This window comes from Spinacia oleracea, chromosome 1, assembly GCF_020520425.1.
Source record: "Spinacia oleracea cultivar Varoflay chromosome 1, BTI_SOV_V1, whole genome shotgun sequence".
NCBI lineage: Eukaryota > Viridiplantae > Streptophyta > Magnoliopsida > Caryophyllales > Amaranthaceae > Spinacia > Spinacia oleracea.
The window spans coordinates 132,742,861-132,768,568 of NC_079487.1; the positions used below are offsets into that span (position 1 = coordinate 132,742,861).

General features: G+C 33.1%; 3 protein-coding genes across 6 annotated transcripts; 2 read left to right on the plus strand and 1 right to left on the minus strand.

Moving 5' to 3' along the window:
* Positions 1 to 6,301: 6,301 nt before the first annotated feature.
* Positions 6,302 to 7,221, plus strand: LOC110785530 (auxin-responsive protein SAUR36-like). Its single transcript, XM_021989981.2, has one exon. The coding sequence runs from the start codon at positions 6,308 to 6,310 to the stop codon at positions 7,025 to 7,027; it is 720 nt and encodes a 239-aa protein (XP_021845673.2). The 5' UTR covers positions 6,302 to 6,307; the 3' UTR covers positions 7,028 to 7,221.
* Positions 7,222 to 14,082: 6,861 nt separating this feature from the next.
* LOC130461378 (auxin-responsive protein SAUR41-like) lies at positions 14,083 to 15,027 on the plus strand. Its single transcript, XM_056829465.1, has 2 exons — positions 14,083 to 14,663; positions 14,819 to 15,027. Exons 1-2 carry the CDS (start codon positions 14,249 to 14,251, stop codon positions 14,947 to 14,949), a joined length of 546 nt encoding a protein of 181 aa, XP_056685443.1. The 5' UTR covers positions 14,083 to 14,248; the 3' UTR covers positions 14,950 to 15,027.
* LOC110785595 (uncharacterized) lies at positions 14,665 to 25,455 on the minus strand. 4 transcript variants are annotated; one of them, XM_021990068.2, is made up of 16 exons: positions 24,965 to 25,455; positions 24,816 to 24,844; positions 23,586 to 23,623; positions 23,157 to 23,247; positions 22,028 to 22,133; positions 21,860 to 21,930; positions 21,271 to 21,354; positions 20,155 to 20,212; positions 19,692 to 19,763; positions 19,499 to 19,600; positions 18,566 to 18,640; positions 17,658 to 17,777; positions 17,036 to 17,152; positions 16,346 to 16,402; positions 15,200 to 15,267; positions 14,665 to 15,112 (listed from the first exon to the last, which is right to left on the minus strand). In XM_021990068.2, the coding sequence occupies exons 1-15, from the start codon at positions 25,091 to 25,093 to the stop codon at positions 15,208 to 15,210; spliced, it is 1,209 nt and encodes a 402-aa protein (XP_021845760.1). In that variant the 5' UTR covers positions 25,094 to 25,455; the 3' UTR covers positions 14,665 to 15,112; positions 15,200 to 15,207. The 4 variants fall into 4 exon arrangements, with proteins under 4 accessions (XP_021845760.1, XP_021845761.1, XP_056685430.1 ...); XM_021990069.2 differs by having other exon boundaries at positions 20,155 to 20,217; positions 21,285 to 21,354; positions 24,965 to 25,449; XM_056829452.1 differs by having other exon boundaries at positions 23,582 to 23,623; positions 24,965 to 25,113.
* Between the last annotated feature and the right edge of the window lie 253 nt (positions 25,456 to 25,708).

The following is a 25,708-nucleotide window of genomic DNA, read 5'->3' on the forward strand; positions in this document are numbered from 1 at the left end:
CATTGTATACAAAATAGTTTTAAACTCACATTGTGTCGCAAGTATTATGATCTTTCCGTTTTAAGGAAATATTGCAAGTAAAAAGAAACGGGAAAATATGTTTAGAGCCCAATTTATGGAGTAAATCAATGATTTTTATGGTTTATTAAAATGTACATTTTTATGTGTTCTCACTACGAGTTTCGCTAAAATCAATTAAAGATGTGGCAAAATCAATTTTTTGAGACGTATATGCAGAACGCAACTTTTGAAACAGGATTTGATGACCAGTAACATTCTAGAAAGAGTGATTCTTGAGAAGATAATTGAGGAGGGAAGATCCAAATTTGAGCAAGATGTTGAAATACATGTGTAAACAGAATGGTAAGGAATAATAATTAAGTGTGATTTGGGATCAACAACCATGTGAGAGCTAGAACCAAGTTGATGCTTAGACTAATGAAGCGTTATGATTTACGGAGGGAGTTTGTAATGAAAGGATCTACGGTTGAAAGTGAATATCCTTATGAATGTTTCCAATGCAAAATAAGAGAGGCTCCAAACATTGAACATGTCTCTTGTTATTAGTGAAGCTACCCACATAATGTACGCTTCTACACTCTAAACATTGAACTTGCACTCTCTTACTATTTTCACACTCATAACTTTAGGTTTTTGAACCGATTTTCAATGGAAGCGAGGGTTTATCCTTTTTGAAATGATTTTCTATGCGATCGAACAATTTTGACGTTCGATCTAAACTCTAAAGTGTTGTTCACTTGTTCGGAAAATAAGAATTAGTGTGTTGTTGTAATAACCTTAATTGTAGGGTTGTAGTTTAAACAATGCCAACAAATATTTTTTGTATTGATTGCATAACACTACCCCCTAAAAGTTGTTGCATAGTAAGTTACTCCGTATTGTCCAACATGTTTTACATCTACTGTATAATACTCCTTCTGTATTTTTGTAGGAGTCGCATGTTGATCGGCACAAATATTAAGGAAACATTGTTGAATTTGATATAATAATAATACAAGTGTGGTATTTGACAATAAAGAAATACTCTGAATAAAAAACACAAGTGAGGTGTAAAAGTTATCAAAAACGGAATTATTTATGATTTAAGTGGCCCGTAGAAAAGTTAAAAAATAATAAACAATGGAGGAATGAGTGTAAAAGTTACCAAAAATGGGTTATGACGCCTAAAAAATATTGCTGGAAATAATAATTGTGAATTTGTGACTCTTAAAAAAAACACGGAGGGAGTAAATATTGTTAGGCAGTAAGGTACCCAAAAACACTTGAAAGTAACCCTGTTTCATGTAAAAGTTACGGAGTAACTATGTAACTTTGAAAAAAAATTATTTTCATAAGTATAAAAAGTTAATCAAAACATGGTAAAAATTATCAAAAAAATAGGTAAAAATAATCCTTATATACAATAAATTTATCGTACACAGGGATGTGCAAGACCTATTGATTGTATGACTTTCGTATAACAAAAAATCATGTTGGACTAAATCAAACTAATACCATTAGTTTGTAATTTTGTGTATATATATTTTTAAGGCAATACTCTACATGGCTATATGATCCTAACCTTAAAATATTGGAAAACATATTTGGAAAGTAAAGATTTGTGTTGCTTTGAGAAAATGAATACAATTGTGAGAAAATTGGTGCACATGATATGTTTAATTCTGTTGCTTAATCTCCGCTGAGAGGCATCAAAGACATCCATCAGTTGATAACTTCCTATAGGAAGACCTATTTTCACCTGGGTTTCAACTTTCAAGTTGTCATTAAACTAACGAACACATACAGTTTAAGAATCATTTGATCCGTTTTCTCCTTTGAAGGCTTTCACCTTTGACTAAAATTAACCCAACTCTTTTTATTTTGGTTAATGTCAAGTTGAAAGGCCTTCTATGGTCCCCACATTTAGTCGCATACTTGCGTATATTACGATTTCTAAATAATTGTCGTTTTTGTATTTTGAGATTTATCTTTGACCTTAATGTCTCTCAATATATTTAGTAAATAGATATAAAAAAATCATATCATAAAAGTAATTCTTAAAACGCATTACAAATTATCAAAGTCGATCGGTTTCTTAGAAATCGTAAAGAACATTATTTATTCAGAATAGAAGGGAGTATTACACACACACACAAATCGATGTATACATGTTTTTCCTTGACCCGCTACGAGAATTCCTATCAGGATTTTTACACATCTTCTAGAAATTTAACATAAAAAGTTATCCCTAGAAATTTAACATGCATGATCGATTCTTAAGGACATCCCTAGAAGATTTCCTCTTTTATTGACTTTTGGGGCACTTAATACTTTGTTTTGCACTTAAAACTTGTTTAACAGTAACTTAATAGAGCAAATTAACATTTGAGCAGATCACATGATTTTCTCTATCTTGCCTCCTTAACTTAAGATTAAACCAACACCAAATCATTTATCTTATCGATAACGGAGCGATTTGGACGATAGAAATAGGAAATTAGTATAATTAATCGTAATTCTCTCTAATCAATGATTAAACACCTTTAATAGGACGGGTTCGTACAAAACATAAAAAAAAGATGAAAATGGTAGTACTTAATAATAGAATAGAAGTACGTAATACTACCAAATCACATTATCACATGCCAACAATAATAACCCACCTTAAACATTTTGCAAAAAGTCTAAGGTGGGTCGATCTATCATTTTTGTTTCAATTTGTTGCTTAATTAATTTATTAATTTTTGGTTCAATTTGTTGTTTATTTAATTTTATTAATTAATTATTAATTGTATTATCTCACGGCAGCACAGTAAGGGGTTCTCACATGGAACCCTTTCTATTGCCATTTCGTCCACGTTCTTCAAAGCCAATTCCCCAAAATTTGGTGTTCTTTAAAACAATTTTGGTATGTACATGTATACTACTTGTATGAGAGAGATGGAGAGATTAGTAGGTGGTTTGTAATTGTCTTTAGCACCAAAATAGCTTTGAGATCGATTATCATTATGTGCACATATCGATTGGTCAATAGTACTTGTTCAGTTAGCCGATATTTTCACCAGACTATTAAATTGTCCTTCGTTTAACAAGTTGGTTTTTTGTAGTCGTATTCATGCTCCAACTTGATTAAGAGTATCGAAAGATTTGAAGTATGGTTATTAGGTTCATAGCTTCTTAAGTACAACTACTACTACTATATTTCAAATGTGGATAGACATTCATAAAGTTAAGGTAGTACAAAGTGGAAAATTTTGGTATTTAATACGTACCTTAAAAATATACCACTTTTGCATTTATTATCGTATGAAATTTTTATTTTAAATTACTACCTTAAACTTTCATTTTTTATTTATTTACTATCACTTTACATTTTTCTCATTTTAAAATTAAGATATCTCTTTTGTTTCTTAATTGTTTGAAGTGATTAAAAGTTCATTATTTTCCTTTTTCAATATGAATTTCATTGAGAAAGACATTTCAAAATAATTCATTTGATAATTCATAAAAAAATTAAATTTTTTTAAATAATATTTAATTCGTTTTACCTTTTTACAAATTGTTAAAAGCAATATCCCAATTGAATCCTTACACATAAATGAAAAAATGGGTTTTGAATCACTTAAATTGATTAAGAAACGAAATAGATATCTCAATTTTATAATGAGAAAACTCTAAAGTGGTACTCCCTCCGTCCCGGAATACTTGACTTGTTTTCCTTATCGGGCCGTCCCTTAATACTTGACCTGTTTCTAAAAATGGAAATATTCTAACAATATTATATTATTTCTCACTCCACCCCTATTAACCCACCTACCCCCTACTCCATACAAAAAATAATTAAAAATTCAACCCCTACTCTCCCCCAACGCCACCTCTTAACCCAGCTCCCACTAACTACATTAAAATAATAACCCACTATCAACTACTACCTATTAAATTAAATAAGTCAATTCAAGTTCCTTAAACTCTGTGCCGGTCAAACCAGGTCGAGTATTCCGGGACGGATGGAGTAGTAAATACAAAAAAAATTGATACAAAAGTGGTGTATTTTTAAGGTAATAAATACCAAAAAATCCTACAAAATATCCAATTAACAAATACGAGTACGTAGTACAAGTAGATCATACAAACATACTATGATTTTCCCGTATCTATATCGTATCGAAACTTGTGTTTGTGTTCATCATCGTCCAATAAAGGGCAATTGGAGTCACGGACAAGAATGCAAAGAAAAGGGAAGAAAGAGGGGTTTGCGTTTGCTGGTTTTTGACTAATTAATAATAATAATAATAATAATAATAATAATAATAATAATAATAATAATACAGCTCCCCCGGTATGGGAGGCACTTTGCCATGCAATCCGGGGAGATCATACATTTGTAAGCGGTACATTTGATGCAACATTTGTTACACTCTCTCTGCCTAGCTACTCTAAACCTAATCAATATGTGGAGTAGTAGTACTCATATATTGGTGGTGTTATCATGCATGTGCACATGTGTTCATAATCCACGTTTCGATAATCTTTTGCTTAAACGCATTTTGTATATGAAGTATAAACTTTTACATAAGACGGTGTTACACAAAAGACCACTTTAGTGTCATATACGTTAAGCACTGAAACCGATTAGTTATGCATTGGAACTAATTAGTTATCCAATGTAACTAATTAATTTAGAAATGTAACCAATTAGTTAAGTAATGGAACCAATTAGTTAAACAATCAAATTGGTCTTTTCAGTTAGACGGTCTTACACAAAAGTAGTTGTTTTGTATATATGATAGTGAAACAAGATAAATAATGTTGCATGCATATTATCAAAGGGTTTAAACTTTAAAGTAATATGAGTTAATCTTTGTTTAACCAATTATAGATTGATGATGATTGTATTAATATGAAAATGCAACATGTCATTATATAAAATTAGCTGAAATTTTGAATCATGTGGGTGTTTAATACGGAATATAGCTTAAGAATCTTAAGATTTTGTGAAGTTTTACTATACATTTGTTTGATTTATATAAATTTTTCCAATTTTACTAACATTAGTGTGGGAAGAGCCTCCCAAATATCTCGTAACGATCCCCCGCAATAATAATTGGGAGGGAAATGAAACCTAAACACCATAAACTCGCCCCGAATCCGGATTAGCCTTAATGGTGAATCGGGTGCTATCACCCCAAAAAAAAAAAAAATCTCATAACGCTCCAAGTCTCCAACGTAACCGTTATATCAAACCTGCCAAGTAAGGTTTGACTTAGTGAAATGTGTACAATCATGAAGTATTGAACTTGTGCGATCAAATCTCAATAGGGGCTCTTTAACGGGGAGATTGGCTAGGTAGTGATGACTTTGCCTTATGGCCACTAAATTAGAAAATTGAATATAACAGCGTCTAATATACTTCATACTACGTAACATACTATTAGTGTTTTTAAACTGACTAACCTTTAACCTCACCGAGTACTCCAATATTTGACATAGTAAAGATTTCACATTTTCATCTGAAGGTTATGAGTTCGAGTCTAGTAGATATCCTAAATAGAAGAGCATATAGTATATCCATCATTTGGGAAATAGAAAAACAACAATGATCATACATGAAATTATCCAAAACAGCCAAAATGAAAAAGAGAAGGAAGTATACCTACCTTGGGGAAGCCAACTGTCAAGTTGTTGAAAAATCTGGAAGCTCTCCTTACATCGAAATTCTAAATTAAACACCCCTCGTTCATTTTTTCGACTCTTGACTCTTGAGGCAGTTGCAACACCAACTGCTAAAACTAATCAAAACTTCCACTCTCCCCATCATTAAATTAATTATTTTATTAAAAAAATATATTTTTTCATATAAAAAAATAATATTATTAGAGTACTCCCTCCGTCCCGGAATACTCAACCCGGTTTGACCGGCACAGAATTTAAGGGACTTGAATTGACTTATTTAATTTAATAGGTAGTAGTTGATATTGGGGTATTATTTTAATGTTGTTAGTGGGAAATGTGTAAAGGGGTGGGATTGGGGGAGAGTAGGGGTTGAATTTTTAATTAGTTTTTGTATGGAGTATGGGGTAGGTGGGTTAATAGGGGTGGAGTGAGAAATAATATAATATTGTTAGAATATTTCCATTTTTAGAAACAGGTCAAGTATTAAAGGACGGCCCGATAAGAAAAACAGGTCAAGTATTCCGGGACGGAGGGAGTATTAGCCATTAGGTATATATGTTTAAAAAATTCATCCAAAAAATAAAATAATTCAACCCCTTTACTCTTCCCATCCCCTTTAAAATCCCCCCCTAACATGGTCTTTCACCAATCACCCTCACCACACTTTTTCACTACCAAAAATACAAAAACAAAAAAACTCACAAAAAATAATAAAATTATGGATTCAAAAAAGTCTAACAAAATTAGGGATATTGTAAGGCTACAACAAATCCTCAAGAAATGGAGAAAAGTTGCAAATGCATCAACAAAAAACAACACCACCACCGTCTTCACCACCCAAAACGCCGCCGCAACCACCATAAACAACGGTGGTAGCAGCAGCAGCAGCGGTGGAAACAAAGGCATAAAGTTCTTAAAAAAGACACTTTCATTTTCAGACAATTACTCTGTTTCCTCTGTTTCAGCAACAACAGAGTATGTACCAAAAGGTTACTTAGCAGTTTGTGTAGGAAAAGAGTTTAAAAGATATGTGATCCCAACTGAATATTTAGGTCATCAAGCATTTGGTATTTTATTAAGAGAAGCTGAAGAAGAATTTGGATTTCATCAAGAAGGTGTTCTTAAAATCCCTTGCGAAGTTGCTGTGTTTGAGAAGATCTTAAAAATGGTGGAACATAAACATAATCATAAAAACCAGAATCAAAGGGAAGAAGAAGAAGAGTCTTTTTACTTCCATGAAAGCTTTGAATTCCATGCATCTGATATTGATGTTATGAGTTCTACTTTAAGTGGTTGTTGTTCTCCAGATTGTGAACAGCTTCTTCAACCTTCTATTCCTCAATTGTGCAGATGATCCATCATTTTTAACAATGTCTTTCTTTTTTTTATTATTATTAATGGGTTTGCCCTTCCCCTCTTTATTTTTTTTGTTGGAGGAAAATGTATTTAAGGGGAATGAGGTAGATTTTTCCTCATTAGAACAAATTTTACAATGTTTGTTCTGTTTGTAATGGTTGATTAGATTTTAGTAGATCAGTCATTCATGTACTATTATCATCATTTTTCGCGTTAATTATCGTAATTTTTTTTTCTGTTACACTTTGTTTTTCACGGTTACCAATGCATATTTTTTTTAACATTAAAAAGTTGATAAAAATCCTAACATTATCTCAAACATAATATTACGTTATTTGTAATACGGGGATTGAAAATATATGGTTAAAGTTTCAACATTTGACCACAAAACTTAAAGGATAACCAAAAAAAAAAAAACATAAAGAGAGTACATTTTATTTTACTTTGTTCAATAAGAACCTATAAAAAGAACCGCAACTGAATAAATATTTGAATCGTTAATGATTTTAGAATACTTTATCAACTTATCTAGTTTTAGCGAAGATGGTTAAATATTCATACGAGAAACAAATTTGGATTCTAGAAGTGTTGAAATCAATTCCCTTTGGTTATTGTCAATCAACAATCCGTGACATATGGTGAGAATAGATGATTGAGAATTGAGAATTGTCCTTGAATTGTCCTTTCATTCTAAGCAATAAAAGTAAAAGTTTCACATGACATTATTTATTTTATGAATTATGATATCAAATCATATGATTTGGAATAAGAGTAGAGTAAATGGTAATCATGTTGTAATTTTCTTTACAAACACCACGAGACAAGCTAAGCATCCCATGATAGTCGCATAACAATATTAACAAATGTGATATCTTAGGGTTCAATCTAATTTGTTCACTTTAAATTTACGATAAATTATTATTTATTCTTTTTTAATTAGACCAGATGAGAGGGGATCATAAAGATTTAGATGGAGTTAGAAAACCCCAAAAAGAAAAAAAAGGAAAAGAGAACCCTTTTCGGATAAAAACGACAATTTAGGTAATGTTGTAGAATCAATATATTGAGTGAACCACTTTGTTGAGGATTAAGAATGTTAATGTAATTTTAATTTATTCTTTTCTGTATTATTAAGTTTATGTACAATTTGAATTGTCAAAATATTAGACTTTGAGTTGTTATTAAAAAAAAACGTATCTTAGACCTTGAGTAGTTTATCATTTTCAAATAAGAACCCGGCCGATAATTGACATAATATGTTTGGCTCAAGTGCAGCTAGCTATTAAGCCAATATTATTGGTAGATTATGATTAATAAATAATAATAGAAGCTTAAGTGCAACATGAATTATTTCCTAATCAGAAAGTCAAAATTAACAAAACAATAATACTTCATGAATCATGAAGAAAGTGCATGCACGATACATATTAACCATCATTCATAAAGAATAATGCTGGCTCAAGATATAATTTGAAGAAAAGCAATAAAGTATTTAAGTTATGTATATACTCCGTACGTATTATAATAGTAATCCGCATTTTTTTTTTGGGGTCCGAATGAATATAAGGGCAATATAAAGTACAAACGATGGAAAAGAGGTTTGTTCAAATTTAAAACCTAATTTGCGCATCATACATGTCCTCAGTCTTAACCATTAACCACTAGAGCAAAACTTCATTATGAGTGATAATAGGAAATATGTCGATGTTCTTTTTACGTAACCAAATGTTCTTTTAATTATATACTAATGTTCTTAAAGTGCACCATGCTCTATGTGCACCATGGTCCACCTTCTAAATTGCGGATAATAGGTACTTCTTCCCTTAATTCAAAAAAAAAAAAAAAAAAAAAAGGTACTTCTTCCCTTCCATAAAGTTTCTCATATTTACCATAATTTGTTGTTAAGATATTAGATCAAACATTTATTCGTATCTTGTTACTTTGTTAGACATCATTGGATTTTAATTTCAATTTAAAATTTCTAAATATCAAATTTTTATAATTATTTTCACTGACAGTTAACCGTTAAAGTAGTGCATTAGAAAACACAAAAATTAAACAAGCTAGTGAGGAAATTTATGCAGTGAAGAAGTACTACTCTGTATATGTATATTCTGTATTATAAATAACACACTACAATAATTTGTATCTTTAATGACAATTTAATTACGACGGGTCAAAAACTCCGTTGCAAAAGCCTTTTGCGACGGGGCTAACAACCAAACAAAGACGGGAACAACTGTCGTAAATGTCTTTTATGACGGGTTAACGACGGCCTTCTTTTATGACGGGTTCGCGACAGGAAATCCCGTCATTAATAAACTATTATTGGCCTTTTATGACGGGATTTTCTATCGTTAATGGTACAATTTCTTATAGTGTTATATGCAGTATTTCGTACACATAACTAATTAATTATTCTAATTTCTTGAGTGTAAGATGTAAAATTGGCACATGAGATATGTTCAGATGAGTAGTTATTATTTGCTTATGTAATGGCCGCAAGGCAGGCTGTTATGCTGCAGAGCTGAGATAGTGGTAACTGTTGGATTATAAATCAACTAATTTAATTTTAAACACTTTCTTTAATTAATACTCCGTAGTACATTTTTTTAAAAAAAAAGTGGATGATTAAACTTACATAATACCATCAGCTCACATGCAGCTCTTACGTTAACTACTATCTTTACCAACTGAAAACATTTTGGGCCCATTTTGCATGTGGACCCAATTTCAGAGCCTTCTACAGTATTCCTATGTATTCCTACGGAGGAGGTATATATGGACTAACTAACCTGAGTATGATGGTTTAATAGGGTCTATTTTTCTTACCTAATAAAAAAATATATTACGGATAACATTAAATTAGCTACTACTATGTATTATTTTCATTTCATAAAGATATTTATGGTTATTATTTGTGCAAATATTAAGATAAAAGTAGAAACATTGGTTGAATATAATAAAATATAGATAAAGTAAGAGAAATGCGTAAAAAGGTGGGTGGATGTAAGAAAAAATGAATAAAGTAAGAGAAAGTGAGTGAAAAATTATAACTACTGTGGGGTAAGAAGGGTAAGGTAGTAAATTTTAATATCAAAAAATAGAATAAAACAAAGTTTTAAAGAACATTATTAAACGGACTAAAACGGAAAGTCTAAAGATCATTTTGAAACGTAGGTACGTAATATGTAGTATGTACAGGCATTGTTATCTTTACCGATAAATACGAGTTCGATTGTATATACTCCTTATGGTCCACTAAAATTAAAATGAGGGAGTATATATGTACGTTTACTGGATCTTATTAGAGCAACTCGATCCAAAGATTAGCTACAAGATGGCAATATTTAAGTTAAATATTGCCACAACAAATTTTTAGCTACGATGTGATGCGTTTAATCTAAGAAGGTTCACATTCGTTGGCTATAATAACTTATAGCTCCCTTAATATACAATTTTATTCAATTTCCCCCCTTCATACCTGCTCAAAAGAGCTATAATATATATCATATCTTGATAGTTGTATACGTAATTTTTATACCAACGGTACGCTAACTGCTCATACTTCATTTTAACTTTTTGCAAACATATACTTTTTTATATAGCCACTGAAGTTGCTCTTAGGCTTCATTCTATTCGACTTATTTTGTATGATAATTATATTATATGAACTTATTTTAACTTAACGTAACTAATCGAACTTATCTAAACTTAATAGCCACTGAAATAAGTCAAAATAAGTCGAACAAAACAGAACAGAACATAGCCTTAAAACTTAGGATTATATTCTAACTTGGCTGCTGCCCAAGGCCGTAAATTAAAACAATTGGTACAGCTAGTCCATCATTATCGTGAATATATATCTCTTATTGTACGTGCAAACTGCAAAAACTATATAGTATAACTAATTCCATCTTTGAAAGTTGGAACTATCAAGTTTTGTAGATCGAGTTATAGTACGTATATTATAAAACAGGGATAATATCATTGCATGAGATATATATCAAAACAGAACATGTGTAACAAACACAGTTACACAGACGAAGTAATCAGTAAAAATTAACGTTGTTGTCGAAAGTACGTTGTTCTTTCCCGAACATCACTGAATTGTGGATAAAGCTCTCCCTCAGTTCCTGGGCGAAAAGGCTACATATACTCCCTGAGTATAGAATAGTGTCATACACTGGGCTGTAATTGGTTTAGATTTATAAATTACATATGGGTTTGCTATTTTAGATTTAAATTTAAATTTCATGTGAGATTGCTTATTTGAAAATAACCAATGGGAACCCAGGATATAACACTGTTCCGGAAAATATTTGGTTGACCCTAAGGGTTAGCAACCCTTAAGATACATATAACATAAAATAATATATGAGTGTAATTAATTGGAGAGAGAAAGTGTTGTAAGGTGAGTTTCAATGCATTTGTAGCCAATCATAATTCAATGTTTAAAGGGTTACCAACCCTTAAGATTACTCCAGCTCTATCATTATCCCACTGTTCCATACCCAGGGTAAATGTGTATCAGCTTCCGTCCCTGGGTCGTCATCCTGCAACTTTTATGCATATTATTGGCTTCCCAATGTTAGTTAATTACTTTGCCAGAACAACACGTACTCAACTTCCCATGCATGCATGCCATTTGCTTATTTTTCTGATGAGTGATGTAGGATATGATATATGATAGGAGATATTTCTAACTGTTTTATTCAATTCACGTTCTCGAACTTAGACATGCCGCAGTACTACTTCATCAGATAATCAGAACCTATCAGATCGTCTGAAATTCACTTATACAGTACTACTTCATTAGATAATCTCATAACCTATCAGTTCGAAACAGGGCAAGGCTGGGACTTTACAGAGTTATTAAATTTTATATATATCCTTTCAAGATTTGAAATTGATAAGTGTATAATTAATTTTAGGCTTCAACCATCAGCTTAATAAGCTTTTGATAGCTAGAGTTGGTGTTTTGTTATGGTATCAGAGCCATCATATCGGTTCAAATCTCATCGATCCACTCCTTCTTTTGAAGTAGAGGTCCATGCTGCATCCACATTTGGGTTTCAACGTACCATCAGTTTAAGCTTTTGGTTAAGTTGGGTATTTGTCTGAAACCAACGCCTTTAATTAAGTATGATCAAGTCACTTTTGATTGGCTCAAATGTGTGCTAGTGATGAGATTATATAGTATACTCTTTTGTCCTTTAAAGATGCCCCATAAAACTTTTTAAATTATAATATTTCATGATATACAATTTAAAACATTAATATATCTGGATCTACACAAATTCTTATTTACAAAGGTTGTACAATAAATATTGTACACCAGAGTAAAAGTTAACTCAAAATGTTTAAAAGTTAAGCTTATATATGTAAAAGTTATCAAATTTTATTGATAATTTTTTTCATTTTAATAAAACTTATTTCTTCAAAATCACTAATAATGTATAAAATTAATCATTTAACTCTTTAAAATGTTTATTTATCAACGTTTTTTACTAATATAAAAGTTAATCAAAACTAGGTTAAAGTTACAAAAAAATGGGTAAAAGTTATCTTGGTGTACAATAAATTTATTGTACACCTAGTGCGCGCAAGACCTTTTATTGGATCTAAAGTTGAGATTACAAAAAATATAAATCGAAAAGATTCTAACAAGATTATATTACTTCTTACAATTTACAAAGTACGTAGTATATCACTAAAAAAATTTACTTTTTCATATTTAACCTGTAAGATAGTAATTGGACAATCTTTTGAAAACGGGTCAGAATAAATACGTAACCTCTCAAATAAGAAACCCTTAGAAATTTTAAAAAATTGTAGTATAAATGTCGCATGATAGGGTGAGGAAAGTGGTGGGTTAAGATTAAGAACCAATTAAATTGAATGTAACCGACTCCATCTCCATGCATTACTTTTACGTGACATATTATTTGTTGCAAGTTGTAACATCAACCATGCAGCTTAAATCATGCTGCTATTTTACTATTCGCCAATCGCCACACTTCCATACAATTCTGATAATCTATTATCTATTTATCTATACCCCGTCAGAAAACTGGATAACTTTGTTTTTTTTTCCCACATTTATTAAGAATATAACAATTCACGACAGTTGTGAATCCTTTACAGTGGCTTCATAGAAAACAAATAAAGAAAGGCATGCAACTAATCTGAGCCTATATACACATAAATGTTTTTTTTTCTTTTTTTCTTTTTGGTGTAACACATAAATGTCTTTAAATGTTCATAAATATATGCAAATTACAAGCTGAGTGAAAAAAATGTGTTTATTAGGGTTGACTTTTGCTCTCTAGCTAAATCAAATACATAGTTAAGTTTCTAGTTAAATGATTATATATTTTAATACTGACATTACCAATTTTAAGCATATGACGACCTCGATAAATTTACTTTTTTTTAGTTGCAAGAAACAAGTTTCTGAACAGTTTTATATGTGTGTTTCCTAAATTCCTCATATACTATCAATAAAAGATTAACATCGTAAAACAATAGAACTACTACGGTTGTACGAATTTGCCAATAGCAAATTTAGTAAAACTACTATAGTCGTACTCATTAATAGATGCATGTTTATTGTATATTTCTAGTCATTGACTAATTATATAGTTGTTTATGTATAATGAAAATACAACATTGACTGTTCATGTGGCCTACATTTAAGTTCATATGACTGTACTTGATGCCCATATTTAATAACATTTTTATAATAAAACCATCAATTATTTACAAAAATAAACTTTCCAATCTATCACTGAGAATATGAGATTAACTCGGTAGACCTCTTTTAATATAGCAAAATTAAACCTTTAACAATATTCTATGATTCTGGTATTGAGTCCAAAAATAGTAAAGGAATGTATGTGTATCAGAGATTAATTAGCCTCCCCAACTTTTCAAGGGATTTGCATGGTTGAAGATCAACCTCTGCATAGAGATCACCATATTCAGTAATCGTCCCAGATTCACAGTCTATAATCTCTTCCATAATGAAGCCTCTCCTACACCCTTGTCGACACATTCAACAACCCCGAACACCCTCCCTTACCATGAAGATATAAACCAACTAGTACTATATGCACGCGATGCGTGCCGATATTTTCAAAAATCTGATTTGATCTCTCTAAACAGGGTTCTTTTTCCTTCCCCTGTTCTTCTTACGCCAACCTCGTGCACGAGCACGATGAAAGCCATGAGCGTAGCGCGGGGTAGGAACATCCGACGGCTAGTATTACTCAGAGCTCATCATCATCATCGTAGATCGTTAATTTCATACAGGAAATTCAAGGGTCCAAACATAAGCTACAATGAGCCATCCTATAAAAGATGGTGCAACCCACATACAGAAAAGGTACCGAGAGGATCCTTACCTGTTTATGTGGGTCCAGCCGAGAAGAGGTTTATCATCCCAATGTCATTTTTATCGATGCCAGATTTCATAAGATTAGTGGAGAAAGTGGCTGAGGAATTCGGGTTTGAGCAACAGGGTGGGCTGAAGATACCCTGTGAAGAGGATGACTTTGAGGAGATTATGTTTAAGTGCTTTGAAATTCATAAAACCATATCCAAAACCAGAAACAGAATGCGGGCGACACGAGGTTAGAAATTTTACATTCACTTTATTCATTCCATAATATATATAGATCTTCATTCTAGAATTCATAAAAACAAAAAACATTGGAAATCAGATGAAAAACATAGGATTGTCACTTATTATGAACACTATCTAATGCTTCTGACTAAGTTTTACCAGATATCAGATCAACAACGTTGAAGAACACAGGGGGGTTGCTGGCACTGCAATCGAGGAGGTGGTCAGCACCGGGAGCAGAGAGGTTGGCCAGGAGCAAGAAAGGATTACGATCATGGCACATTAATGTTTAATAATGTAGTGATTTTTTTTAGTGTACCATAATTGTTGTGAGAGCCAAAATATGACATAGCGCACACAGTTTTCTACCATCAGTTTTTTTGACTTGTATGTTAGGACACAAAGGAGTATCTCTTTGATTCCATTTCTTCCTCGTTATGCAATCCGAAGGATATTCTGGGAAACAAAGAAATAAATTAAGAAACACAACCCACGAATCCATGATAGCATTATGTTAGAGAGAAAAAAGATGTTTGTGCTCACATCTACTCTTAGTTTCTTGAGTAACGATCAACAAATGCCTTTGCTTTCTCAGGAGCAAAAAAACGTGCCTGCATATGACAACACAATAGGGTAAAACTCTTAATCATATGTCAATCACGACAAACAAACCATAGATTGGCCTGAACGCTAAAATTTGCAGACATTTGATTTGAAGAAAGTGATATTTATATATAAGCATTCTGTTGAAAGAGGGAAATGTTAAATATTAATCTATAAAAATCTAGAAATATGTGATTGTAAATATCTAGAATAATCTTAGTAAATATCAAGGAGCTAGCCTAGAAAAATCTAGTAACTAAAATGTCTAGAATTATACTTAGAAAAATCTTGATAAATGAGGGGAGTAGAAGAATCTAGAAACTATAATACAACAACTATAAATAGGTTGTATTTGCATAAGTTTAGAGGTGAGCTAATCAATAGAGCTCCCACAAAATATGAGGGGTAGAAACAAATATTCTACCAAAACAAATAGTGGTGTACAATTCTTATTAATGTAATCAATGACAACAATGCAATTTTGTTATATAATTGAGGTCCATCAAAACTTCCGCGTGCGTCCTCAAATTTCTATCAGGAAAGCCTTGTCCATGGCCGATTCATATTAGCTACAAAACTAAAGAGCATTCTGTATATTTTACTACCTTTGAGCTAGTAGGGGTTTTAACCTGATGATCGATCAACCAAATCATACTTGCATATAACAAAGTCCACCATATCATTTTAGTAGGGGTTTTAACCTGATGATCGATCAACCAAATCATACTTGCATATAACAAAGTCAACCATATCATTTGAAAAAAAAACATAGGTGAAGAGTGATTAGGAAAGCACGAACACAAAGCTCACTAGAATGAAGATAATTTTCATCTACCATTCTTGTCGAATTTCTAATTCCAAAATAAAAAGTTTAACAAATATATATTTTTGAATAGTAAACCTAGATTTTTTTTTCCGAAGGGACTATGAAAAGACTATGTGATCAAAGTCTTTGGTTAGACTAAAGAGTTCTATCATATGCACGATTAAAATGCTCAAGTGAAAGCTGCACCAAAACTGTCCAGGTAATAAGCATGGAAAACAACTAACATGGAAGAATGTAACCAGAGGACTTAAATGTCTTACTTGTATAAACATCCGCTCTGCATCTCCAACAATGCCATTTTGTTTCAATAATATCCCCTGCAAACACATGAATTCTTCTTATTGATGTACTTTTACTATTGAGAAAGTAAATAGGTGTAGAAATCTGATGATTCTGAAGACAAATATAAGCATGACATTTTTTTACCAACTGATAGATATGAGCTTTTCCTAGTTGTAGCCTGTAAAGTAGGCTTCTCAGTGGTGATAACCAAATCTCACGCAACATACCATCCAAATGGTCAATCAGGATCCTAGCATCCCTAAGAAACTCCTTGATAATTGCAAAGTCTTCCCGACATCATTTTCCACAAACTTCTAATTTCTAGTGACATGCTATAAGGTTATTACAAGGTTATCCCATGCATGACTAATAAGTAATAACATTTCCCACTTCCCAGCGATAACAAGTGTTAGGTTTCCATCATCATTTATGCTCATGGAAGCCACTAGGCAACTTATTACTTAACAACTGAGATAGAGTAACAATCAGATAGCTACAGAAATATACTATGAAAGCCACGAATTATGACTTAATTCCGGAGTTAGATTATTAGAAGAACACGCTTAGCGAGTCAATCACCAGGAAAACAAACAGAAATTACTGTTCAATTAAAGCCGTCTATAAATTTCAGCTTTCTCAAAATGCATGGAAGATGTTGAAAGTATCACCTTAGCTAAGTAACCCCGAAAGTCACTAGGATGACTAGAAATCAATTGGTCGTAAACAGATATCGCATCGCTGATATGACCCCAATCTGAGTAGGCTTTTCCAAGCAGCAGTTCAACCTGAACAACAGATATCATAAATCTGTAAAGTCACTATAAAGTAAAAACTGTAGATTCCAATTCGAATGGAAAGAAGCTCTCATGCTAAAAAGAAAATGGAACAGTTGAACGCAATAACCCCCCCCCCCAAAAAAAAATCAGTTGAATCAGCAAGCTGAGAGCTGGACCGAAAAAACCAAGATGCAGAAAATGATCATAATTCTGAGAGCACATAAAATAAGATTAAAAACACATAAAGGCAACAAACAGAACAGAAATTCAGACACTCATCCCAGAAGAAAACAAACCAGTGCTCATGGTAGGTTTATATCAGATAGATCTTCACTTATACTCTGTGCAAGACACACCAAGAAGGCCTCACCTTGGACAGAATTGAAATACAGACTAGCATCCTAATTCTCAGTTCCAGAGCAATTAGCATGTGCAAATAGGAAATACTCTCCCATAAAAAGTTAGAAGTTTACGAAAATTCTATGTCCATAAAGAATTATGAATTCAGACTAACTTGGATTGGATCCACATCCAGGGTGTCATTTCCCTCTGAAGTCTTTTCAGTCTTGATAGTGCTATCACTTAATTTTCCGTTATTGAGACGTTCACGGGAATCCAGAAGGACCTGAACAGCCTACATCCAGAAATAGAAATAAAACAAAGTCAACATAGAGATATAAGTTACGTATTAGAAGTAAAACAAAAACAAAAACAAAAGACAGATGAACGATTCAGTTTTTCTGACAAAGTCTCGAATGAAATGATTCATGCAATGATTTTAACATCAAAGTCTCGTTGCTCAAGACACTTAAATATTCAGAAACAAAATATGGTGCTAGCTACATGTATTCAGCTACAACAATAATGATGCATAATAACAAAATCCAGTTTAATTACTAGTAACAAATTATACAATAATCCTTACAAACATCAGATTGAGCAAAATCTAAGTTTGGATTATGATGCATAAATCAAGGGTCTCTTGGCTAAAGAATGCTTTCACAAATGTCCAAAAAATGCATATCAGTGTGCATTGTGGATCACTAAGATAGGAACATGCCTTTTCCAATATTGAACAAGACTGCAGACTGTATACTACAAAGTCTTGAATCAAGCACTCTAGATGACCTTCTCCAATATTGAATTACACCAAAACCTACAACTCCTCGAAGGATAAAGTATATAAGTTAAGCCATGAATCTCCATCCAATAATTGATGGCTAGATGCACTCGTGTGTACAAATTGAGGAAGATTGGGTATCTTAGCGTAACAATACCATCTTTAAGACCTGGGATTTTAAAATTTATTCCAATTAATATTGTTTAAGATGCTGAAGTAAGACCGTCATGGAATACTGTATATCGAGTTACTCTACACAACAGAAAGAAACAACTAATATATGATTGAACCAGATGACAAACCTCGTCTGGCTTCTTAGCAGCAAGTAACGTATTCGTAAGGCCGCGCAGAACTTCAAAATCTATACCTTTGGTCACCTTTAAGGAAACAGAGCTTTTTACTGTCAGCATGCATATAGCTAAATAGCACCAACAAAAATTAAACGTATTATGGTATTTCCTATATAAGACAATTATAAATCTTCATTGAAATTAAATTAAATACAAAGGAGGTTGCATCTCTGACTCTCTGAGTACCCAGAACAATAAAAGTGAAACAGCCATTAATTTTCCTACGTTATTAGAAAAATGTTGATGTTTTGTAATAGCACATTGTTTTTCCTTCTAGGCTTCCAGCACTCTCTATCTAAAGAGACTCATTTTCACCTATGATGAGTTGATGAGCATAATGCAATATAGTTAGTGTTACAAAAGAAGCATGCTCGGCAGTTCTGGTTTCATATATCATCGTTACACTTTGAAACTTATATTAAGTTATAGTTCAGGGCTCAATAAATTATGGCGTCACTACATGTATTCCGTTTCATGAGAAGTAGAGAATTGAATTCCAGTTCCCTATACATTGTTTAAGTTAACCTAGAGAGGGAATAGCTGGTGTCATAGCATATAAGAACCCCTTCTCCAATTAAACTAATTATAAATGAGTGCAGAAAAAAGAAAATTCACAACCAGAAGTGAACGTTCATGCATGCATCTTAACTCTTAAATACTGAAACAGAAAATTGCCTTATCAACCAATAAAGCTTAAGACGGAAACTGAATATTTTTTAGAGGAACACCCCAATATAGTGTGCGAAGTCCTTTCGGGAAGGAATACTTAAGAAGTAGCTATCCTTAATTTAATTGCTAGATAAAAGGATTTTGTATTATTTGTACAACCTACAGCTAACAGGAAATACCAAAAGAAAGCTAAAAATAATATTTAAGCATAAAAACCTTTGCTGAACTTTTGTAAGCTGCAATACTTCCATCATAATCTTTGAGCTCGTATTTTATCTCCCCCAGCAGGCGAAAGACATCTGGGTCACTTGGTTTCTCCTGAAGAGTCAGAACAACATAGTGCATACTTCAAATTGTCAAAGTCATTTGAAACACTTAACGAGTATATCAACAACAACTAACAAACAACCTTTGTCAAATCCTCGAGATAAGTAGCAGCCCGAGCATATTCTCCAAGTTCTGCTAATGTCACTGTAGCTCCCTGAACAGCAACTTAGGATTATAACAATAATTGCCAGATATTATTTTAGGCTGAAATGCAAAAATAAGTGACTGATTTTGCTGAAAATATCAAGATTTCGTTCGGCTGCAAAGGCTGACAAGTCAAACCTGATTAAATGAACTATGTGTTTAATAACCTTTTTCCTTAACTAGAACTCCCACAAATTTGTGCCAAATTAAAATGGAGAACGCATAAGAAGCCAACAAAACTTGGCATAAAATCAATGGTAAGGTTTTTGGTAGAAAAACAGTCACTCGATTTTAAAAAATGTCCAGAATCAAGAATAACAAGTTCAGGAAAAGACAAGCATATACACATAAGACGGAAATTTTAAATTAGGAACAAAAAATTAGAAGAATTCATCACTCACTTCAAGAGCAACAGGATCTTTAGGCGAAGAGCTCAGGGTTGCCTCATACTGCTGAAGCCTACTCTGCCAACATACAAAAATAAACCCTTGTCAAGAGGGAAGAAACTTTGATAAATTCCTCCAAACAGTTTCAACATGATCAACAGAAGCAGGTTGTGGCAAGAATACAAGATAATGTTAAACCATGGCGAAGCATAAACCTTGGGCAAAGCAATCATGAGAAACCATGGACAACCAGCTACTGCTTATACAGTTATAAATCTTATAATCTGCTCCGTGGTTTTAGGGTTTAGGGTCTAAGGGACCACCCAAAGATGATTGATTAGCTAGTAGCCTAGTGACGCGTTAACTTGAAAGATGATTACGTGCTTTGGATTGCTTAAATATAAGTCAGAAAGATGATTACATGCTTTGGATTGAACAGCAAGAACACATTGTAACATATGCCACTTTTACTACAGTGCAAACAAATTGAAAGTTTACTAACATGAGCATTAGCCTCACTTGTTATCATTGCCAGTTTCACAACTGAACCAAAAGATCAAACCCTGAAAACACTCCCATGGCGTAATTTGGACAGACTGGCAACTCAGATTAGGCCTTGGCAAGTTGGAGCTTAGGAGGAGGAAGGGACAGGGACATATAACAGGTTGTTGCGTTTGAAGTAAGCACCGCAGAAGAGCCCACTTCCTCCAGAAAAAAAAAGGCCACCTAGTAGCCTAGTGACGCATTAACTTGAAAGTTGAAACAAAGAGTTGCACCATGTCAGCCTTGGCATTTGACAACTAACAACTTACTGGTAACCAACCTAGTTCAGAAGCTTTGGCATGGCCTGATAAATGAGTACGATACAAGCTAGAAATAGAGTGCAGGCCTTAGGCCCAAGGGTCCACAAACACTTTTGGAATGACTATTCCTAAGAGCTGTCTTAGATTTAAACCAGATATGTAACGCTTAACTAGGGCAGCCAGGACTAGCAGTAGCAACTCATAATTATCAACAAGCCAAGAAATATCAATATTCAATTAACTGGCTCAAGGATATTCATGAACATTAAGTTATAGCCTTGCATTATTTTACTTGAAGTTATACAAGGGACAGTAAGCTGAAAATGACCTTTCGCTGTTTACCTGAAGATATGCTGTCTCTTCTTTAGACAGCTTTTTACTGACTGGGCCATTGTCTTCACTGGAATTTAGGCTGCAAAATTAGGGAGAAGCAAAAAAACACCAAGACAAAAAAAATTCACTAAGATGCACTAATGGTAAATTTAAATGGACAGTATCCACAAAAGACAGATGTATACATATCTATTGGCACACATGTGTATATCAAAGAAGCCAAAACATACAGAGCATAAGCATCATGAAATCAAAGCCAATAGATGTCTGGATTCACTTCTTGAGACCATCTAGCACAAAGAATGAACACACACAGAAAACTACATTCCACTAATCCACTGTATAAATAGTACATATAAATTGCTAAACAGCATATAATAGTAGACTTGTTCAGATACTAAAAGAATGTGGATGTGAATGTGAATGTACAAAGAAAAACCAATAGTAATACTCTAACTAAAGAAGGATTTTAGACTTGATTAGCTCAAATTTCTCTGAGACAAAATGAAGAAAAATCCCACACCTAAACAAAACACAACTTCCAATAACAGGAGCAAATCTTAATGATGCTATAGTATTAGTACCTTCCAGATGGTAGAAAGTCTCCCAGAGCAAAAACAAGGCCAAAGACCACAACAGCAATTCCAACTCCGATCTATCATAGTTTCAAATTTCATTCAGAAAAAGCATAGCACTCGCGGGAACTCTACCAATGCTCTAACAAATGCATGAGACAATTTTCCAACTCAAACCTTTGTCCCGAGCCCAATTGTTTTCTGCTTTGGCTCCATTGGTGCATCATAATCAATTGCCCCATACTCTATCGTCGTCTCTGATTCTTTCTTTTCAAGAGCTGACCTAATAATAAATCAGAACTACATATTAAGATTCTTCCGCAGGATGAAGCAAATGGGAAAGAGAACCCCAGAAATGAAAGGAAAGAAGCATTATCTTATCACAAACAGAAACTGACAACATTTTAATTCATCAATACAAAGGAACAAAGTTGTTGTACTTCATAGCATACGTGGCAGCATAGACTGAAAGTCTAAGAAGTAAGGTTTTAAAGATTTTTATCTTAGACATTCAGAATTATGTTTAAATTACAGCTTAAAATCTTAAAAATAACTTAAAAACAATCACATTGTATATTCCCGAGGAACGACAAGTTGCCATAGTAACGATTTCACTCCCGATAATTCATTATCCACACAAGTCATCATTTCATGGTCTAGAATAATCTTTTTCGTCAACTAGCAATGCCAAGAATGCAACTGTTAACTTTTGCTAGATCTTGAAAACATTAGTAATAGACTAATAGCAACAAGAGGAACTAGAGAGAGAAAAGTTGATACCCCTTCAGGAACATAGGTTAACCAAGCCTCATCATCTGACACCTACGTAGAAAATCCAACAGTGCTCCAAAAAGTGGGACCGGGAGAGATGAGAATAACAATATTTGTACCAACCACAATCAGAAAATTGGACTTCAGAAGTGCATTTCCCTCCGATGTACTCCCAGAGTCCCAGTATAAAAAATCAAATTAAGACTCGGTTTAATTAAATAAATTTTCCTAAGAGAAATAACTAAGTATTCATTTTATTACATCGGTTATTAATTGGAAACTTGGACATATGTACTAAGAACGTTTGATAAAAAACAATCACAACTCAAGACAGAGAACCCATATGCTACAAGGATGCATTGCGGAGTACAAGACGTTACTGGCTCAGAAAACACAAGGTTCATTTTCAGATGCTGAATATCACTGATGCAGTTCTAATATTAATTAACTAACCAAAATTGTTTTTGAAACTAAAGTCCAGATGCTTCCAACAACCACCAACTGTAAAAGTAGGTAAAATGCCAGAAGATTGCACCTTTTGACAGCTTGAAGCTTTCCCTCGAACTCCAAATCAGAAAACGTTTGCGTATACTTTTTTTCAGGCTTTGAACCCACTCCTGGTGCTTCTACAAAAACCACAACCTATGATTTAAGTGAAGGCAATGTAGAAAAAGGAACATGGAAAGAAAGTACGCCACGTAGTAAATAATTAGATTAACTTCTTAATAGAAATTTATTATAAGGACGTAATATGTTTATTGGCAAAAAGATGTCTACACAATAGTCCTCATATAATGACCTAGGAAAGGAAAATAATCCGACACAGGAAAAAAGACACCGAACTTCTCAAAATGGAAGCATCATACAATTAAAGCTCCGACTTTGAGAAAATCCTCTTGCAATTATCTTTTGTAATAGGTAAATGCTTCTATTCAAAACAAGTAAAGAGGTAAGACCCACTTACGACCAGGCATGGAGCTAGGTTTCGTATTTGCTGATTTGCTGCATCAAAGAAGATAGAAAGGATAAGAAAGTGCTATGAAAAATCCACAGGTAACATTATCAAAAAAGATAAAAGCAACTTATTGGGAATAATCTTCATAATCAAATCATCAAATAGACTTTGGTGTCTACAAGACACTGTTTGTTTCTTCTCTTTCCACAAAAATACTTTGCACAGATTCTATACTATACACATAAGTCCAATCCTTGAAACTTCCAGAAACATATGAATGTATGAGAATAAGAAAACACCTAAATTCAAAATTGAGAGACATAGAACTCCCAGAATATAGTAGTGCCAAAATACTCAAAACAATAAACCACACGTCCACCTGACCGAATCCTTGCCCCCTCAATCCGAGTCCAAGTAATAACTAGCATAATAACAAGAAATAAAATTCGTCACATATATCCTAGTATCATTTCAAAACAATTTTAAGTTTCTTTAGAGTAGACAAGGATTGTGAATCTCACCTATGCCACGTTGCCAACATTTTACATTCTAACAAACATCAAAAACCTCAGATGATACAAGAGAAGTTGTCTTCAACTCTTCATTGATACTCCCTCCGACCCAAACTACTCGCTACACAATCCTATTCGGGACATCTGAATTCAGTTGTTACTTCTTTATGGCATACTTTTCTCTCTTCCTTTTCTCCGTAGTTGATCCCCAAATTCACTCACTAATTTTCTTCCTTCAACTTTTTCAGTATAAACTATAAAGCATATGTAACACCTAAATTGAGACAGATATCATTACTTTTTTATTGGTACCAACTTAAAGTTACTTCGTATGTTTTAACGATACAAATACACTTCTATTTGGTACTCATTGGTACCAGTAAAACACTTAATATTATCAATAAGAGTCACTCGCGTTTATTTAGGATGCAAGCATTATGGTTTAGACTTCCTCATATATTGTTTTTGTGCATTCGCTTCTTTAATCATTCTAGTAGAGTAGTAGGAAACAAACCACTGAAACAGCATTATAATTGCACACAACTCATTCATGCATTAACCAACTTACAACTCATTCATGCATTAACCAACTTACAACTTATTCATGATTCATGCATTAACCAACTTACAACTCATTCATGCATTAACCAACTTACAACCCACTCAAAAGCACATATACATCATTAGACTTAGAAATTTCACCATAACTACGGAGTAATTAACTAACCTTTGCTTTGAAGTGCTCCATTTTTTCGTCTGAAAAGATTAAACACCCAACTCAGCCAAGAAAATGAAAAAAATGCAATCAGCAAAATTTCAAGTACCCATGATTGAAGTATTTTAACTAATAAATAAAAAGTAAAGTAAAGGGGTTACACTATTAGAATCATCTTGAGAGCCGAATCCACGAGGATTATCTGAACATTGAACACGAAATTGAGAACGATTGCAGCGTTTGATTATGAAGAAGCGCGAGTAATTCAATGGGGTTGCTGCAACCCACATTATTAATTCTGGGAATTGCTTTAAATTTCAATTTTCGTACAGATTTCTGGGAGTTCACCCGTTTGATTAAATTTTGATTAAAAATCTACAAAATCAGATAGATAGTTGCCAGAAAGTAGAAACAAGAGTGGGTGATGAACAACGGATAACATGAATAAAGGATCAAAGGAAGGGAAATTGCTAAATTTCGATTGGGTTGTAGTTTAAGCTGGTTTTCAGTGTGATAAAAGAGAGTGGAGAGGATAAAGAAAGAAAGCTGTTTGCCGGGAATTTTGTTGATTCGGGGTTTCTGGATTTCTGAGGAAAATTTTAGAATTAATTTAGTGGCCAAATTTTAAGGGTAATGATATTTGCGGCCCTTATGAAGTTACGGGTGTTATGGCTAAGCCGCTTAGGCTAAGCCGTTAAGCATCATCAATATTAATAACACCGCACGCATTTGAGGTCGGCTTTAGCAGAAAATGAGCGATAATGGCCAAATTTTATGCACAAACCCGATATAATTGGGCAGGGTTGGTTTGGGCCTTCAAGCCTAAACTCATGCTCAAAGCTAGGGGTGTTAAATCGGGTCATCAATCGGTTATGGGTTTGGTATAATTGATTCGGGTATAATCG

What these genes read in the sequence shown, in the direction of transcription:
- LOC110785530 (XM_021989981.2), top strand. Translation starts at nt 6,308, where the DNA reads ATGGTCTTTCACCAATCACCCTCACCACACTTTTTCACTACCAAAAAT.
- LOC130461378 (XM_056829465.1), top strand. Translation starts at nt 14,249, where the DNA reads ATGAAAGCCATGAGCGTAGCGCGGGGTAGGAACATCCGACGGCTAGTA. An exon ending in CAGAATGCGGGCGACACGAG is followed by an intron (nt 14,664 to 14,818) that starts GTTAGAAATTTT and finishes AAGTTTTACCAG; the next exon opens with ATATCAGATCAACAACGTTG.
- LOC110785595 (XM_021990068.2), bottom strand. Translation starts at nt 25,093, where the DNA reads ATGTGGGTTGCAGCAACCCCATTGAATTACTCGCGCTTCTTCATAATC. An exon ending in TGGAGCACTTCAAAGCAAAG is followed by an intron (nt 23,624 to 24,815) that starts GTTAGTTAATTA and finishes TCTTTGATGCAG; the next exon opens with CAAATCAGCAAATACGAAAC. An exon ending in CTTCAGGTAAACAGCGAAAG is followed by an intron (nt 20,213 to 21,270) that starts GTCATTTTCAGC and finishes TTGGCAGAGTAG; the next exon opens with GCTTCAGCAGTATGAGGCAA.